We start from the raw sequence: 17,853 nt of genomic DNA on the forward strand, positions 1-17,853 counted from the left end.
CCGCGGGCGCTGCTGCCTCCTCGTGCTGCCCGCTGCATGCCGAGAAGGGCCGGGGCGGCGGCGCCTCGGGAAGCACCGGGACGCGGGATCTCCGCAGGCGGCCGCGGCGCTGAGCGAGCGGGTGCTTCCAGCCCGGCGTGCCGTGCTCTCGTGTAACCTGCGTTATTTTCCTGTTCTCCCCGTCTTTCCCTTGCCGCCGTGCAGCGATGTGGGCTCGGAGTCGGACAACAACATCAGGCAGATCAACCAAGAGGCGGCGCACAGGCGGTTCCGCTCCCGGCGGCACATCAGCGAGGACCTGGAGCCGGAGCCCATGGAGAGCGGAGACATTCCGGAGGTGTGTCCGGCCCTCGGTGCCCGCGGCACCCGGCGCCACGCTGGCCTTCTCGTTTGCCAGCTGCTTGCTCTAAGTGCAGGGCAGTTTTTACCCAGTTACTGCGGAAATTACCTAAATAAGATTGCACGGTGGAATAAAGTCCCAGAGCGAGCCGTGTGTTCAAGTTCGCCTGTGTTTATGGGTGACTGATGTTGGATGCATGGTACTAAACACAAGGCTGATGTTAGGACAAATACCTACAGCGCCAGGCCTTGTTGGTACAAACGGCTTGATGGAAACACTCCCAATATTCTGTTTTGAAAAACTGTGGAAAAAAGTTACAGGAGTTCCAGGAGTGGGGAAACTGGGAGCAGGGTGGTTATTTTGTAATAAGTTAATATTATCAGGTGATTGGAACTGCCATTTATTTCGATTTTCTTTAGTGTCTGGAGTTAGTGAGGAAAAACGTTTTTTTCACTTTTTTTTTTTTTTTTTTTTTTTTTAGAATTCTAAGATATTGCTTCTCAGTGTGTTTGTGTACTTTCCAATTAGACTAAATGAAGTTTATTAAATATTTGTTGGCTTAAGTGAGCTTCTTGTTCAAAACTAATAGCGTTCAATCTTAAGGAATATTTTACTAGTCAGAGACAATTTGTTAACATTATCTTTGGTTCAGTTAATATTGTTCAGAGCAAAATATGGATTGCTAAGTCTTATTGCACTCATCAGCTACTAATAACTGATTTTTAAATACTTAGGAATATTTTATTAGACATTTTATTTTGAATTGAAAATCACATTTTGAACGCAATTTCAAATAGCATATATATAATGGTAGCTAATTTTTTACTTAATTTAGTTAACATTTCAACAACATGTTGTCTTTTGAATTATAAAGCATTGTTCAGTCTCCATCATGAAGACCATCTGAAGACAACATGAAAACTCTTTGTTTTTAACCCCATGACTGCTTCCTAGGGGGGAGAAGGCTTTTTGTGTTTTAGGGACTGTTTTATTTCGCTTAATACTAATCCCATTAGTAGACTTGAAAGCAGCGTTGAGGATGCAGCCTGTTTCACTTGACAGCAAGCCCATCTGCGGCTCTCGGTAGCCCTTGGTACTGCAGAAATAAGTGAAACGCCTGTTTTTGATGCAGCGAGGCCTGGAGGCGTCCTGGAAGGAGACTCGGCTTCCTTCTCAAGTGCTAAGCAGGACTGTTTTTCTCTCTTTTGCCAGCCTTGGGAAACCATTTCGGAGGAGGCAGGTGCCAGCGGAGATTCCCTGAGCTTGTCCCTGCCGCCCCCTCCGTCGTCCCCGGTGTCCCGAACCAGCCCGCAGGAGCTGTCCGAGGAGCTGACCCGCCGGCTCCAGGTCGCTCCCGACTCCAACGGGGAACAACTCAGCTCTTTGATTGTACGTGACGTGCTCTGCTTTCTCTGTACGCTCCTCTAGTGCTGTAATCCTCGCTTAGTTGGATGTAGTCTAAGTCATTTACATGGACGGTTGTCTTAGGGAAATCTAAGCACATGCAAGTTAAATGTGTCTTCAAAAATGCATCCGAAATTTACCGTAGAACAAGCTGCCTTAAAGAACAGTTAACAGCTCCTCACTTCAGGTTTCATATTTTCCTCTGCGTGAGTTTGACTTCAGAGTCTACTCCAGTTATACCCAGTTATTCATACAGGGAAACAAAATATGTCATCCAGTACTAGGGAGCATCAAGCTAGGACTCTCCCAAAGGAAAGAGGAAGAAGTGCTAATGCTGACCCTTCTCCACAAAGAACCTTTGCAATAGATGTCTTGCAATGATTTTGTGCCCTCATATATCTGTGTAATACCAGAACACATTTCAAACTGCTGCTCACCGCATTTGTCAGACAAATCCTGTCATATTAATTTTTAGCCTAACATAGAAGAAATAGATAATTTTTTAACCTTCTCATCTTTCAACGGAATATGCTTTTAAGACTGATGGCACTTTTGAGTAAGAGCCAATGGTTCTCGTATGCCTCTTAAATAGTTTGCTGCAGTGTTGCTTCCCTGTCTGTCGATGGTGCATGTGAGCACCCGTCAGTTGTTATAAATGCCCTGGGTCATTTGCTTATTTATAAGAGCATTCTTATTCATACCATTAATGTCCAGGAAAGAGTAATTACTCTCTGATTTTAAAAAATGATATGTAAGTTATACAAAACAATATGTTTAAGAATTACCTAAGACCTGTTTATACACATGGGACTTGCCGCAGGAATCAAAGCCTCCCTATTTCTGTGTAAAAGGGAAAAAAAAAAAATTCTCAGTTTCTTCACCAAAACTGATTTAGCAGCAGTGCAAATAGTGTGAGAGGTATGGGGCCTTCTGAAGGTGCATGCTGATCTGAAACAGGGGCTTGCTATGTGAAATGTGGCAAATGCAAGTTACAAGATTGTTCTGGAGAGGCTGGTTGTTAATGCAAGCAAGAGAGAAGGCAGTTTGAAGGGAAAAGCTTTTTAAATGTTGGTTTGGGTGGGTTTTTTTTTTTTCCATTTTATGAGATTTCTCATGAGAGTAACAAAAAATGACTGTTCAGGCCATGCCTAATGCCTTGAGAAACTGGTACCATCCATGGGGATGTTTCAAAACTGCACAGTGACATGATCGCCTAAGTGTTGGGTTTTTAGGTATCTCTCTAGATAACCTGGTCCAACCCCATTCCAGCAAGGTCACCCAGAGCAGGTTGCCCAGGACCATGTCCAGGTGGGGCTTGGTGCAAGGATGGAGACACCACAGTCTCTAGGTGGCTGGTTCCAGTGTCCAACCACCCTTCCAAGGTGGAGTGTGGAGAACCTGTGTTTTTGATTGCTTGCCAGTTTCTGTATCAATATTAAGACTAAAAACATGCAGGTGAAATTCACATATGTGTTGTGGCAGTGTAACTTAAAGGTATCTTTCTTTTTTTTTTCCAGCAAAGAGATCCTTCCTCAAGACTGAGATCTTGCAGCGTAACGGACACAGTTGCCGAACAGTCTCAGTTATCCTTGGTAAAGCAAAGCTAAATTTTATTTCTTGTTTTGGTTTGAATATTTTCTGGTTCTGAATCACTCAATCATCTCCTTTCCCTTTGAATTCAGATCTAGATCAGTTACTGGTGTGGGCATTTGGCTATCCCAAGTAGTAACATATACCAGGTTAACATCATCACGACCAGCAGGTCAAATGGTGAGATCTGTAGAGCAGGAAGAAGCAGCGAGGCCGCGAGCACGGCGCCGCGGCTGCCCGGGCTGCCCCGCACGGGGCCGCGCGCGCACGGAGACGCCGGCTGCGCTGGGAGCCGCGGCGGCCGCAGGGCCTCCCGGCACCCGCATTCGTGCTCTCTAAATGGCTTTTTGGAATACACGAGCCAAAACATTAGACTGCTGTAGATAGTCTTAAGAAGAGGTACTCCCAAGTGTGAACAGAATTATAAATGTGACATAAGGAAATCACTAAGAACTTTAAAAATGGGTTCGTGTTTTACCTGTCTGAATATAACAATCCCTTTTGTGATGGTCCCTGTACAACAGAACTCCGTGAAATACCATCTGTTGTACTTGCATGATCTGAGCGATTGAAGCAAGCAGCTTTTCTTTTCCGAATTCATTTAAGTGAAGCGTTTATGTAGATCCCTTAAATAGACCCAGGACAAGGTGCTAACATATTTTTCACAAAAGTAGTGGTCCCACTCGTGACCTCTTCATGCTAAGGGGTAGCAGGTTCTGTGTATTTTTTCCTTCCTAAGATCTGCTTTTGAATGAGGTTAGTCGAGGTGTTTCAGAACAATTTGGTAAAACAAATGATATATTTTTTTCAGAAAAACTTATTCTAGAATTTTTTGGAAAATTTTTAGAAATATGTTGCATATGAAACCACAAATAAAAAAGATGATGCAATTTTGCAGTGGAAATACTAAGTAGAACATACTAGTAAGTTCATAACTAAAGCTGATGTCTCTCCTTCACTTGCTGTCTGTTGGTGCTGGGCAGACGTTTACAGCCACTGTGCTGCTTTTCTCTTTGAGCTGTGTTTTCATGTATTTTAGAAGTTTTTGCTTCTTTGCTGCTTTGCAGATACTGTTGATCAAAGTAGTGCTTCTGAAGTATTATCCATCTCCCTGCTTTTCTGGGTAAAAATACTGTGGTTTCCAGCACAATCACTCCAAAGCTGTCCTATCTCTAGCAGAAGCTGCCTCCTCTCACAGTCTGTTCCAGGGGTGTTCTCCTCCTCTCTTTAAAACTCTCTACCTGATGTGATCCGATTGGGCTTACTTGTGATGTATTTTTCGGTTGATTATTGTAGAAACTTTATTTCATTAGCAAATGTTGAAAACAGCAGAATTTAAAGCATTGCCTTGAAATGAGAATGTTACCTGATTTGACCAATTTTTAATCTTTACTGACTAATAATACTTTATATTCTAGCAGCTTCACACTGCTTTCTTTCTAAACAAATTGCTGTTCTTGACTTTCTTAATCCCCATTGAAATTTTGAAATACTGTTTGAAATCCTTTGATTTTTTTTGACTTTTTCTCTGTACTCATTGATGACCAGAGTTTATCCATATTTGTTTATCAGTGAGAACATGCAAAATATGTTTGTGCCTCAGAACAACCTTAGCCATATAACTCATTGAGTAAACGTTCTCAGTATCATCATTAGCAGTACTGAACATATGAAGTTGGATATTAGAACCCTTGAAATTAGTTCCCTCCATGTTTTATGTGTAAAATTCTGACTGGGTCATCAGTGATTGATGTCTTCACTTTTTTTTTGCTGTTATTTTTGCATTATTTCAGTCTAATCGCTCTCCATTAACAAGCTTGAGGGTATCTGTGATTCTTTCTTCCTAAAGATATGAGAGTAGTCTGTGATCTCCATCACTGAATATACTTATCTGTAACATTAATTGTCATTTGACAGCAGAGTGGTCCATCTAGGAGAGCTCGTTCTTCAACTGTCACAGGTGGTGAGGAAGCAACGGTAATAATATTCTTTATCAACCACTATCTGTAAATAAAATGCTTTAGGTCTTATACAGCAATGGACAATTTTTCACAAAGCTGCACTATGTTGAATGAAATATAACCATTAAATCTATAGTTATATTTGCATTTTTTTTATGTTTGAATTTTTTTAGGTAATAAATACTGCAGTTTCACTCTAATACTAAACTGAGTATTGCAGATATACCACCCAATTTTAACGAAGTATAAGGAAATACCATAAACCTCTAAAAATGAGAGAGAGAATGCCTAGTTCTTTAAATCCTGTACTGAAAGCATCAGGGAGACACTTGGAATCAGTACACACGTGGCTACGTTTTTAACTTCTGTCTCCTGCTCTCCGTTGGCCTAATCCGTTTTAACTCTTCAAGTAGATCTTAATTGGAGAACTGTGGAGATAAAGTTGTGCATCACATCAGGCTTAATGGTCGTCTGAACTGCCAGCTTTCATTTTCCAGTAGCCAGTCAAAAGTCCAAGGCTGATTTTCAATCTGAATTTCATTCTGAAACATCAATCCAAGTGCTTTATTGAAAGCGTAAATCAAAGAAAGCAGCTTTAATTTATATTTGCCTCCATCAAAAACATCCCTGCTTTTTTAAAGGGATTAAATATCAGTCTGAAGCAAGTTATTTCAAAGAAATCATTTTCCAATAACTGTGATAATTAACTTTTCTGAATATAGGTACTCCTATATGATGTTTCAGGGAAACAAATATAGTTTAGAATTGTCATATTTCATATTTGTGTGTGGTAATTTCAGCTTTTAATTTGGGTACTGATGCATTACTTCACAACGGTATGTATTTGCTAGTATTTTGTTTCGAGAACACACCCTATACCCCGTTCTTGCAAACAGGGATATTTCGGTGTCCCTGCAGACCCGTGTGGCGTACCCGTCGCTGTGGAGGCGTGTGCTGTGTTTGCAGGCGCTCCGGGCCGTGGTGGAGGCGCCGCGTGGTGGCTCATGGCTGCGGTAGCTGCGACGGACGCTGCTCGCTAGCAGCACTGGGGCGGTGGATGTGGGGCTGGGGCCGTGGCCGTGGGGCCGGGGATGGCCCCTCAGGCCGCGGCCGTGCCTGGTTCGCGGCGCTGGCGGCGCCTGGCCCGAGCCGGCGGCAGGGACGGGGACGCGGTGCTCGAGGGCGTGCAGCGAGGCGCCTCGCGGGGCTGCGGGTGACGGCGCGCGCTGGGGTTGGTGGATCTGCCGCTAACGGCCCCCCGGCTTTGCGTGGCTCTCTAAGTCTCCAGAGCACCGCTCCTCTGTGGCAGTTTCAGGCGGTAGGAGCAGGCGGAGCAGGACACCAGCATGACGCTCGCGTCGCAGCCTCTCCTCCCCACCGTCTGCTCCAGCCCGGCACCCTGGCCTGGGCCCTGGCTCGTGTTTCCTGGCACTGCTGGGGGCAGCGGCCGAGCTGGGCCGGTGTCTGGGCAGGGCCCGGCCGCGCTCCCGCCGGCCGCTGCTCCGCGATGGGCTCCCGGCGCCCGGCACAAGGGCGACGGCGGCTGCGTGTGCTTGGGCAGGGCTTTTTTGTTGCGTTTCCCTGTCCTCATGGCACCCGCCAAGCGAGGCTGATCGTTACACCATGCTATGAATAGTGTGTGGCATTAGCACCAAATGATTAGGGTTTTTAATTGCAAATGCCTGAATTGCCCACGGCTTTTGTGCGCTCTGTGCTGCGGACAGCATTGACAGCCCCTGCGCGCGGAGCTGGAGGCTGCAGCGGGCAGGCTGGGGTCCAGCACGCCTGGGAGTCGCTGTCCGCCCGCTCTCACTCTGTTAATTAGCTAATGTGAACGCACACACGGCCTGGGGACTGGGTCCAGGCGGCAGCCGGGGCTTGGAAACCCCCCGGATCCTGCTCGTGCTGGGTTTGCTGGGTTCTGCGGCCAGCCCCGAGGAGCGGGAGGCCGCAGAGCCCTCCAGGAGGGCAGCGTGTCCGTGGGCTCCTCCGCCGGCTGTGGCTTACCCGCTTCATCAGCCCTGCTGACGAGCGGTGTCGCTGATACCCATGAACTGGCCCGTTCCTGGTCTTTTCCCATTTCCGCTCCTGATGAGCTAGGCAGTGTTCCAGCTCACTGTGTTGCCTGTGCAATTCCATTAAAAAAACAAATATGCTGACTTCAGCAGGAGTCTGCAAGAGGTCTGAGGAATGTGAAGCACAGACAGGAATTGCAGTATATTAATCTAATCTAGCATTTTCCTTCAAATGAATACAAACACGATGTAGTTAATAATCTACTTGTGCTATTTCTCAGATGATTTTAATTTCAATTCTTTTGAGTATCTTTTACTGCTTTGTGGCGATAAAACTTTCTGGGTTCTAGTGCGTCAAACTGTCTGAATGATACATCTTGCTAATTAAACTTGGAGAAACATTTTCTAGTTCACCACTTTTGGCAGATATTTCTTAAGGAGTATACACACATAATTTGATAGAGAATACTTCATGTTAAAAATAAATATTGTAAGTACACAGCCATGAAATAGAAATAACTGTTGTATCAAGCTATCCAACACACTATATATATATTTAAGTATCATGCATTAGAGATAACCGTGACAGATTAGGGCAAGAGGAAAACATATCCTGAATTCCCAGGATATGGGATATCGACCAATGCTACTATTTCTTTGAAAGATCAAGGAAGAGGAAAAGGCAGTAGTATGATAAAAGTATGAATTACCACTTTTTTCAGGGTGTTGGATTTTTAAATTAATTACAAGAAGCAGAAGTTTTTACATTGAAAATGCTTAGCTTTTTTCCCTTAGGAGTGTGGTCGTCATCACAGTTATTTCTTTGTCAGAAAGACCTTCTAAAACCAAAAGCTTGTGTTAACCCTGAGAATCGGTTTCTCAGCAGCGCGAGGAGTTCGTAGCTTCCCAGGCTGGTTCTTCCCTTGGTTTTAGTGAGAGGTGGTGCCAAGAAGTCACCTTCCAGCACCCTCATCCGCAGCTCGTGAGCACCACCCGCCTCGTGGTCCGCTGTCCCCTTTGCAGGAAGGCGCAGTGTTCTCACTGCCTTCATTCAGATTCTCCGCGTTCTTCATTCTAACCTGTTCCGGGTCTTTGTCCTCGACTCCTTCTTTGCCTTTTGTGTGTGCTGAAAGGGGCCCTGCACTCAGTGCTGCTCTCCCAGGCGTTCCGTGCAGTCCGTTCCCACGGGCCTTGCTGGGAACTTGCTCCGTGTCCTTGGTGCCGTCCCTGGGCTGCTTTAACGTGGGTCTCAAGGCTTCGGGGGACACCCTAGAAAAGAGGTTAGGTCCCCACCAATCTGCCCAGCTCGCTGGACGTAAAGCCAGGACAAGAAGGATAAGACACTATTTCTTTCTCACAGTGCGTGTGCTTGTCTTCAAATCTTCCTGGGAATTATTTTACACTGCTAATGAAAATATCAGGATTGATGGTAAAATCACCTTTATGAGGGCCATTTCCTTCATTTTTTTTAGCGCTACAAAGTCACCTACTTCTAAACTGGTTGGTGTTGTTAACGATGAAGTGAGTCCTGCACAAAAGTTCGGGAGTTTGAGCAGCTTCTGGTCCTCTGTCCTGTGGCAAGGACAGCTGGGCTCGATGCCGCTCGTGCCGCTGCAGCCGGGATGCTGAAAGGATAAACCACAACTGCTGGCATTTTAGACTCCTGATATGTAAAATATGAGTATATATTTTAATGTGATCAATCTAATAATTAAACCAAATATATTTTGGAGCAGCATTTCAGATGCAGGTGGTGAAAAGCGTGTGCCTGTCAATCTTGAAGCTGTAGCTGATAGGCTGGCTGGTCGGGGAGGAGGGCACCCGTCCCGCGGAGGGAGCGACGGCCGCGGCCCCGCGGTTTGAGCCTGGGCGCCGAGCGATGCCTCGAGGAAAAGGGCCCCCGCGGGGAAGCAGCCCAGTGTAATGACCACGTGGTTAACGAGTGCGCGTTTTAAAAACCGGATCCCCCCCTCATCCTGCCCGTGTGCCCAGCCGGGACAGACACGGAGCCGGGGTTTGGCCTCGGGCGCCCCACGTGCTGCGGGAGGCGAAGGCTCCTGCTGCTGCTCCTGCTCTCGCGTCCTTACGGATGCTCTGCGAGCCCTGGGTGCTCTCCAGCTCTGGTGAAATTCACGGTGTTGCTTTTCCTCCAGGTAGCTGCAGACTCTGGTTGTATTTTAAGGCCGCAGAGTTGGGAATGAAGCTGCCTGGCTTGCAGGTTTGCATGGCCCTTGGTTCAGTCTGTTCCCCTCCCTCCCACATCGAAACTGGAAGGAGGAGCGGCTCCCGTTCACCCCATAGTTGGCTTGCGATAGAGGGGCAAGGACGACCATCTCGCCTCCCAGGCTTCTGAAATAAGAAAATTTAAGATTTCCTCGTATTCAAGACAGTGAATTAAACAAACCCAGAGTTTAGGTAGACTGGCAACAAGCACGTGAAGAGCTACAGTGCATGTTGAGAAGCAGCTGGGCTCAGGATTAATACCCCTCTCCTGCTCTTTACCCCCAGCAGCTGTGCTGTTCATTTTGCACTATTTCTTTTTTCCTTTGTGTGTCCCAGAAACAAACAGCACCAGTTGGTTTAAGCTGAAATCTTTCCCGGCAGGAAGGGCCTGCAGGACCGTCTCCTGCACCGCAATTACTGCGTTAGGTGATGGCCGTCAGTCCGCTCCCCTCGTTATCAGTGAATGTTCATTAGGACAGTGTATTTGTTCAGCAGCTTTTTAATAGCAATTGCCTATTTTCACTTAAAAACGTGGACTCAGATTTAACGTGTGCTGCCCATGAACGTACTGTTGGTGACCATCAAAACGCGGCTGACTCTGCATCCAGCTGAAGCTGCAGGGACAGGGTCAGGGCTTGCGGGATCCTGACCAGACACGTGCTCTTGGGAACTCCCAGCCCTGCAACGCCACGGGAAAAACACCAGGCCTTTTCCAGGGAAAACGTTGCGACATAAGATTGCTTTCTGTCATGATCTGTAGTGCACAAGCCGAGGAGCTGGGGACATAGGAGCTTAGCAGGGGCCTGAGGGTGCAAATGGAACTGAAGGGTCAGTTGGCAGAAAAGAAGCTTTGACTCAAAGATGAATAAAAAACTTTCTTGTATCAAATGAAAATCCATAGTTATGTGTTTCAATATATTATATCTAAGAATGGTTTATATGTATATGTTCTTAAGAAGGCCTTTATTTCCTAAGCAATCATAAAGTAACGCTGTGGTAATTGCTTGCCCGAGCAGCCGTCCGTGGCCTACGTGCACACCACGCCGGGCCTGCCCTCGGGCTGGGAGGAGAGGAAGGACGCGAAGGGACGGACCTACTACGTGAACCACAACAACCGCACCACGACGTGGACGCGGCCCATCATGCAGGTGCGAAGGCCTCGCAGCCCTTCGTGTGGGCGGCCGGCGCGTGCCGAGCGCGGGACTCTCAAACTGGAAAAGCTCTAAAACCTCCTGTCACGCCAGGAGGTTCTGTTCACTGTGTTCACTGTGTGAAGATGCAGGTTGAGTTTATCACCGCAAAGGAGGGGATATACAGAGAGGCAAATAGTATTTTAGGATTGAATTTGAAAGTTCTGTTGATGCTTGGGATTAAAATGAAATAATAGATCTGATCTTTCAAGTACTAGATTTAATGTTTCCTTCAGATAATAACGATAAATAGATAACCGAAGTGCCGAGGTCGTTTCTGGGGCGTCGCGGCGCTGCCGAGGGCGGTGCTGGCACGGGACTAACGTGCTCTTGTCCCGAGGCAGCTCGCGGAGGACGGCTCGGCCGCCTCGGCCGCCGGCAGCACCAACCACCTGAGCGAACCGCAGATCCGCCGGCCGCGCAGCCTCAGCTCGCCCACCGTGACCCTGTCGGCGCCGCTCGAGGTGAGAGCGCCGGCTTCGGAACTGCCTCGGTTCCCCGCTCCCTCCCACCTCCTCACTTTGCCCTGGTTATCACAGTTTTCCTTAGCGATTTTCCGTGTGCATCTTCATGTTGCACCGTAGTAACTTCTATGACACTGACTGAGAAAGTCTTGCTTACATATGATAATTTGGTTTAATTAGCTAACACTTATTTTACCATTTGAAATACATACATTGTTCTGATCCCTTCTGGGTCCTCAAATTTATAATATCAGAAATATTTTTCAAGTTGAAACATTTCTTTTGACGCTGGCTTCTTTGTTAATCGTACGTGCGATTGTTGGAAAATCCTGGAATGAGATTTTGTGCTGATATTACGCTTGTCTTTCAAAAGGGCTTGTTTTAAGTATCCTTAAAGATAATTGAGAACAGTGTTGAATGCTGTTCTCTGCAACATGGCTGAAGAGTAGCAGCTTCTTATGCAGTCAGAGACTGTGATTTACTTCTGAAGCTATGGTTAGACCTTTTAAAGTGGTTAAACACGGCTGTGAGGAGGAGAAGGAGTTGTTAAAAGCTTCAGAGACTCTGGTGCCATCTCCACCCTTCCCTTCACATGCTCCTTGCTGCTCCTCTCCTTTCCCTGCCGCGGCTGTATGCAGCGGTGTGAAGACTGCAGTGCGTAGTTCATTTTATTTTATGCAACATTCCTCTTTCTTCCTTATACTGAAAGATCCTGTGCCAGTCACCCAACAAATCGTTAAACCAAAAATCACTAAAATTAAAAGTAGGGTTATTGGGTCTTTCGTTTCTACTTTAGGTGGAATGATTGTAGTTGTTATATTAAAAAATGAACTACTTAATTTTCAAGGCGATATATACAGTAATTTAATATACGAAAATTACAAATTCTGACTCTCTCAAGCTGAAGCCCTTCCTTCCCTAAGGGAATCTGTAAGGTGGGACTCTTGGGGTCGCTGGCTGAGCACCCAGCCCGTGTTCATGGCAATGGCCTTTCCCGCCGCTCCGGGGGAGCTGTTGCTGCCCGGCACGTTCCGCTCGTCCCGCCGGGGCTGGTGGCTCCGCTCAGTGCCTGGAAACCACAAGGCTGCTGGAAAGCACAAAGCTGTTTTCTTATTTTTATTTATTTATCTGTGTATTTAACTAAGGTGTAGACTTACCAGTATTAGAATCTTCAGGGTTACAATCACAAGGGAAAAAAAAACAGTTCAGCTTTTTAGCTGAACTTTCTTTGTTTTTATATAGTTTGTTCTTTTATTATAAAACGTGTCTATAACTTTTTTGTGTGTGCAACACATATGGAAAGCTTTTATTTAATGAGAACAAATTTAAATAGTACTTTTGTATGCTATAATTTAGCTGCTTTTTCCATCCAAATACTGCAGAGTACTCCACAAATAAGACTGTAATAGTTTTGCAAATATCTTAGTTTACTCTTAATTTTCTAATATAATAGGGTTGGAAAAAAGCAATACAGTAAATAAATGTTAAATTAGAGAATGGCCTAAATAAGCATGCATAGATTTAGTGAGTCTTAATGACTAGCAAAACAAGTGGAAAACAAGCAATTATCATGTATCAGCCAACGTGTATTTCTGGAAAATTTCCAAGGCGTTCAAAGGCAAACAATGTTAAAACTGAATATTTAGATCTCATTTTCAGTTTGGTGGTGATAGGCAGTGTTTTCCCAGATGAGTAAATCAGGATCACATTTTGAGGCTGTCGAGAGGCCCGAATGTACAAGCCAAGATGAAACCTCCCACTGTTACAAGGCAGCAGCAAGTAAGGAAGTCATTAATTTAAAAAAGTGCAAGATTTTCAATTGCAAACTGATATAAGGAGCCTAAATGAATTTATTTTAGGAGCTTTTTCTAAGGCCCTGTGCAAATGTCTGGCCTGGCGTTGCAGCTGAGAAGCGCGTGGTGCCGGCTCGCGTTCGGGGAGCGCCTGTCCTGCCGCAGGCCGTGCCGTGCTCGGGTTGAGCGGGGCCAGTGCGGCGGGCTGGGCGCTGGCGGCAGCGTGGGGGACGCGGCCGCGGCGGGGCCGAGGTGCTCTGGGCCAGGCCAAGGCGCTCCGGGCCGGGCCGAGGCGCGCGGCCGCCATGACGCTCGCGTCTCCGCAGGGCATGAAGGACTCGCCGGTGCGCCGGGCCGTGAAGGACACGCTCTCCAACCCGCAGTCCCCCCAGCCCTCGCCCTACAACTCGCCCAAGCCGCAGCACAAGGTGGCGCAGAGCTTCCTGCCGCCGGGCTGGGAGATGCGCATCGCGCCCAACGGCCGCCCCTTCTTCATCGACCACAACACGAAGACGACCACCTGGGTGAGCGCGCCGCGGGGCCTCGCTGCCGGAGCCACGCGGCCCATGCCGCTGGCCTGACATTTAAACCTGATAAACCCTTGCATGCAAGTATGATCCTTGAAATTCCCCAACCCGGGGTTCAGAGGCGCACAGAGAGATGGAGGTTTCCTATTCAGCTTGACTGTAATTCTCTTTCGTGTGACTAGCTCTGCTTTTTTATTAACGTAATACATGTTCATCCTTTTCAGTTATCAGGACCCCCTTCTATTTGTGTTTTGTTACAGGGCTTTATCTTTCAGTATAATAATTTCCAACAAACAAATTGAAGGAAAAATTAAACCAAGGAAAAAAATGTCAAAGGAAACCCAGAAGCAGGCTCAATATTGTCTTGCTTCTGTATCCGCGTAAAAAAAGATTTTTCTAGTCAAATGTCTGGTCTTGCTTACTCTTGCTGGATGGTTGCATTTTGGAATAATTGCAGCGTATTGGCTGCTGAAAGATGAGGAATAATTGTGAGCTGGGAATTCCAGCCTAGAGCTTAATTTAGTTTAGTTAGGTAAATCTTTTAATTTTGCTTACTTATTGCTTATGTACTCTTAAAATGAAGAATTCTATCCACCAGAATTCGTCCTGTAACTGTATCTCCCAAATATTGGGCTGTTCCTGGAGTTCCTGGTGTCAGTTGCTGCCAGTTTGGTACCAGGTCACAAGAGCTGCAGAAGAGTCAGGGTAGTGCTCAGGACACTTGATGCTTGGAGCAGCCTCGGCCAATGGTGCTTCTTTTTTAGCAATGCAGACAGTTTTAATTTGTTTTCTTGATAGGTCACCTCTGCACACTAAATGCTCTGTAGTCTCTATGAGATTTGATTTTGTATTTTATTCTCCAAAAAAACCTTTCAGAACAGTCCTAATGTAGGCAGGTATCTTTTCCAGCTAATACTGCAATAGACTCCATGTGTAGTTCTGACTTAACCTGATGGATTTCTGTTACAGGAGGATCCACGGCTGAAATTTCCAGTGCATTTGAGATCAAAAGCTTCTTTGAATCCTAATGATTTGGGCCCTCTTCCTGTAAGTGTGTCTTTCCTGTGCATATGTATTTCAACACGTACCGCTCTCCTAAGAGCGCTGCTCTGTTGCTGCATTAATGGTGTGCGGGTTTGTGCATCGCTGCGAGGCAGAGCTGCAGGCTGTGGTTGTGTGTGACACCAAAGAGCTTTCCTGTGATCTCTGAATCACTAAGGCTTTTTGAAGCTAGATCATCATGTTCTGAAGCGATTGGACATTTCTTTGCTGGTAGGAAACACTAAGCTTTGAATAAACTTACCCTTAGTCTGTCTCTGGCTCTGTGATTTTAGATAATTAACTGCTGCTTTAGAAAAATGGTTTGCTCAAAGTGAGCCTTGTGAACGTACCAGTTCAAAAAACGTACCAGTACTCAAAAATGTAAATAAATTCTGAGTTTGAATGACAGTGCCATATTTTATAGAGAAAATCACCATATTGATCTCAAAAATCTGTTCATATTGTAGCCGATGTGTGGTACTGGTTTATCAGCATGTCAGATGCTTTGCTTGTTGTTAGAACGCCGTGTCCGCGGTGCCGGAACGCGCTGCTCGGGGCGCTGCTCACAGCGGCGCGGTGCTCGTCGCGGAGCGCTGGGAACGGCGCTTCCCGGCTCCCGGAGCCGCAGGGGGTGGCGTCCGGGAGCGGGGGGACACGGGGGCGGCAGCAGCTGAGCCCCCTGCAGAGGCAGCGCTCGCTGTGGGCAGTTACCCTCGTTTCAAGCGGGTTGGATACGTGAGGCTGCAGCGCTGCTCGTGGCCGCTGAACTGCAACAGAGCCAAACGTGCTGCCTAGGGCCGGAGCGGGGCCCGGGGCCAGCCCTGTTGCGCGGCGCTGACCCCTGCTACCAGCGTGGCCAGAGGCCTCCTCCAGCGCACCCGGAATTCCCCCTGCCCGGGTCCTCGTTAGCAAAAGATTCTGTTCTGTGTTCAAATCCATTTGGCAACTTGTCAGGCCCAGGGTCTTGAAACATCAATTAGATCCAAAACTGTGCTCAGATGAACATATTTATTAGGATGCATTTACTAATTAGAACACAGCAGTAAAGCAGTTTCTTAAGAAAACAGCTGCGGAAATAACTGTTCTCCTGTATTTTTTCAGACACCCTGAGCATGTGTTTATCTCCAGGGAGACATCGCTTAGATAGGAGACACTGTGCAGAAGCAAATGGATGTCCAGTGTACTTGATTCTCTTAATTGCAACAGATACAATGTGCCATTAAATCAGGGATACCTGGATTTAGCAAGAGATTTAAACTCAGTTGAAACAAGCCATTTTTGAGTGAGGTGTGAATGATGCAGAATTGAGCAAGGATCATTGAAATGAAATCATAAATCTTGTGTATTGTGTGGAAGGCGGGAGCGAGGCTGAGTGCTGGACTGGACCATGCAGCATGTAGTCTGCCACTATTTTTCTTTCTATACTGCAATCGTTTGGAAGGTAGGAGAAGGGAGAAGTGGCAAGGAAAGACGTGAGGACTAGGTTAGACATCCTGGTCCTGCTTCAGCAGGATCCTGGTTAGTACACGGACAGCAGGGACCCAGCGGCGTTCCGGAGGTGGAAGCAGCGACTCTCCAACCAGGGAGATCCTGCTCAGCGTGCCCTTGTGTGGCTGCCTCGACGGAGGAAATGGTTATACATCTTACTGCAGGAATTTTCCACTTCCAATATTTAGATGTATATATATATGTATATATATAGACTGGATGTAATTGTCTGCATAGCAGGCAGTTGTCCGATCCTTGCTACGTTGTCAGCCGTGACATATACTGCGTTTGTGATCGTTGGTGTTTCCCACCCCGCAAATGTCTTTCAAGCACTGTTAAGAGCTGTGGTAATGGGTTGCTGCACGCCGCGAGAGAGCGGCAGCGTCTCACTCTCTTTCTTTTTTATTCCCTAATTCTAGCCTGGTTGGGAGGAAAGAATACACCTGGACGGAAGAACGTTTTATATCGATCATAGTAAGTAAGCACACAGGTACTGCAATGTGTAGACAAAGGGAGGTAACCAATATTGAAGTGAAAGCTTTGTAATTTTACTCTTCATTTAGGAAGCCAGGTGTTGATATGTGGAGACATTGATACCAGAGACTTAGTGCCCTCGTACGGTACTGTATATTCACCGAAAGCTTGCTTTTAATCGGCTCATCAAGCTTTGTCCCTCTCTGACTTGTGAAGCATTAACATTTCTTCTTTGTGGTTTCTTTTGTTCTTGTTGATATTTTGGATTCTTTGTTGTTGTTGTTGATGATCCCATGGCTTATTTGCACTTAATAAATTAAAATACACACTAGGAATAGAAAATAAGATGAGAAGAGATCATATAGCCACAACTCCACGTGTAGGCAGTGGAGAAGTCACACTGCTGAGTCCTCTTTTCTCCCACTTCTTTGAGAAGGTCTTGTGGCAGTGCCAGTTCTGATCTTATTTCCTATTTATTTGGAGCATGTTATATTGCACCCAGTCCATTAATATCTCTTCAGTTCTGTTAGTGGAGTTCTAGTGTAAGTGATGTTTCATTGTAGACTTGTCTTTTACAGCATCTCAGAACTGCTCTGTGAATCTCTGTTGTTGTTCAAAAATAAAGTAGCCTAGCTTCATAATGAAGCCCAACTTTATAGGGAGGTGTTTATGTTGATGGCATAGTCTTCACAGAAATACGTAGCTCACAAAACCACTGGAAGAGGGTACATTTGGTGCAGCAAGCTTGCAGGATGAACACCTGAAACCGTGATCCGCATTTGACAATATTATAGTTTCCCTGTAGTATCAGTAAAATTAATTCTTAGGCTTATCTGTAGTTTTGTGTTATATCATTATAAAATACTGCTTCTAAAGTCCTATGAAGTTTGAAATTGCATACGTAGTTTTAAGTACAAAGCAAATAATATATTCCTTCTCAAGAGCAAGATTAATACAGAATTTTTAATGTTCTTTATGCATTACACACTTGTCTCAATCAACACATGCCTGGAAAATTAAATCTAAGAGATTAGTGCAACCTGCTGTTACTGATGAGTAAGGGAATAAAACTCTCTGATTAAAATACCTGCATGCTTCCCAAACATCCCTACCATTGAGAAGTTTTAATTTCTCAGTCTTCTAAAACTCCTGCGGCATATGTGGTAGTCTCTAAGGTAAACAGTGTTAAAAGTATACATTGATCAAAATCCCCCAAACACTTCCTAATTCCTTTAAAAATAATGTATTTGCGTCCGTCTTCCATGGTGAGCCCCTCTCTTGGTCTGCATTTTTAGCTCTGCAGACAGCAGGTGCTGAAGGCGTTTGGGGTTGGTGCTGGTTCC

The 17,853-nt window shown here is 46.0% G+C and overlaps 1 protein-coding gene across 4 annotated transcripts in view; it reads left to right on the forward strand.

Moving 5' to 3' along the window:
- The window catches only part of NEDD4L (NEDD4 like E3 ubiquitin protein ligase), a 93,971-nt gene that overhangs the window by 56,358 nt on the left and 19,760 nt on the right, over nt 1–17,853 (forward strand). The window contains exons 10-19 of one of the 4 annotated variants that reach the window (XM_088527857.1): nt 205–337; nt 1,553–1,729; nt 3,262–3,336; nt 5,252–5,311; nt 10,550–10,681; nt 11,068–11,187; nt 13,307–13,504; nt 14,477–14,554; nt 16,456–16,510; nt 16,600–16,656. In XM_088527857.1, the coding sequence (XP_088383983.1) occupies nt 205–337; nt 1,553–1,729; nt 3,262–3,336; nt 5,252–5,311; nt 10,550–10,681; nt 11,068–11,187; nt 13,307–13,504; nt 14,477–14,554; nt 16,456–16,510; nt 16,600–16,656 (1,085 nt within the window). The remainder of the gene's footprint in view (nt 1–204; nt 338–1,552; nt 1,730–3,261; nt 3,337–5,251; nt 5,312–10,549; nt 10,682–11,067; nt 11,188–13,306; nt 13,505–14,476; nt 14,555–16,455; nt 16,511–16,599; nt 16,657–17,853) is intronic. The other 3 variants (XM_088527858.1, XM_088527859.1, XM_088527860.1) reach the window with 3 other exon arrangements.

The sequence above is a fragment of the Tinamus guttatus genome, unplaced genomic scaffold (genome assembly GCF_059628265.1).
Source record: "Tinamus guttatus ecotype Peru unplaced genomic scaffold, ASM5962826v1 Tinamus_guttatus_pri_ptg000293l, whole genome shotgun sequence".
Taxonomy (NCBI): domain Eukaryota; kingdom Metazoa; phylum Chordata; class Aves; order Tinamiformes; family Tinamidae; genus Tinamus; species Tinamus guttatus.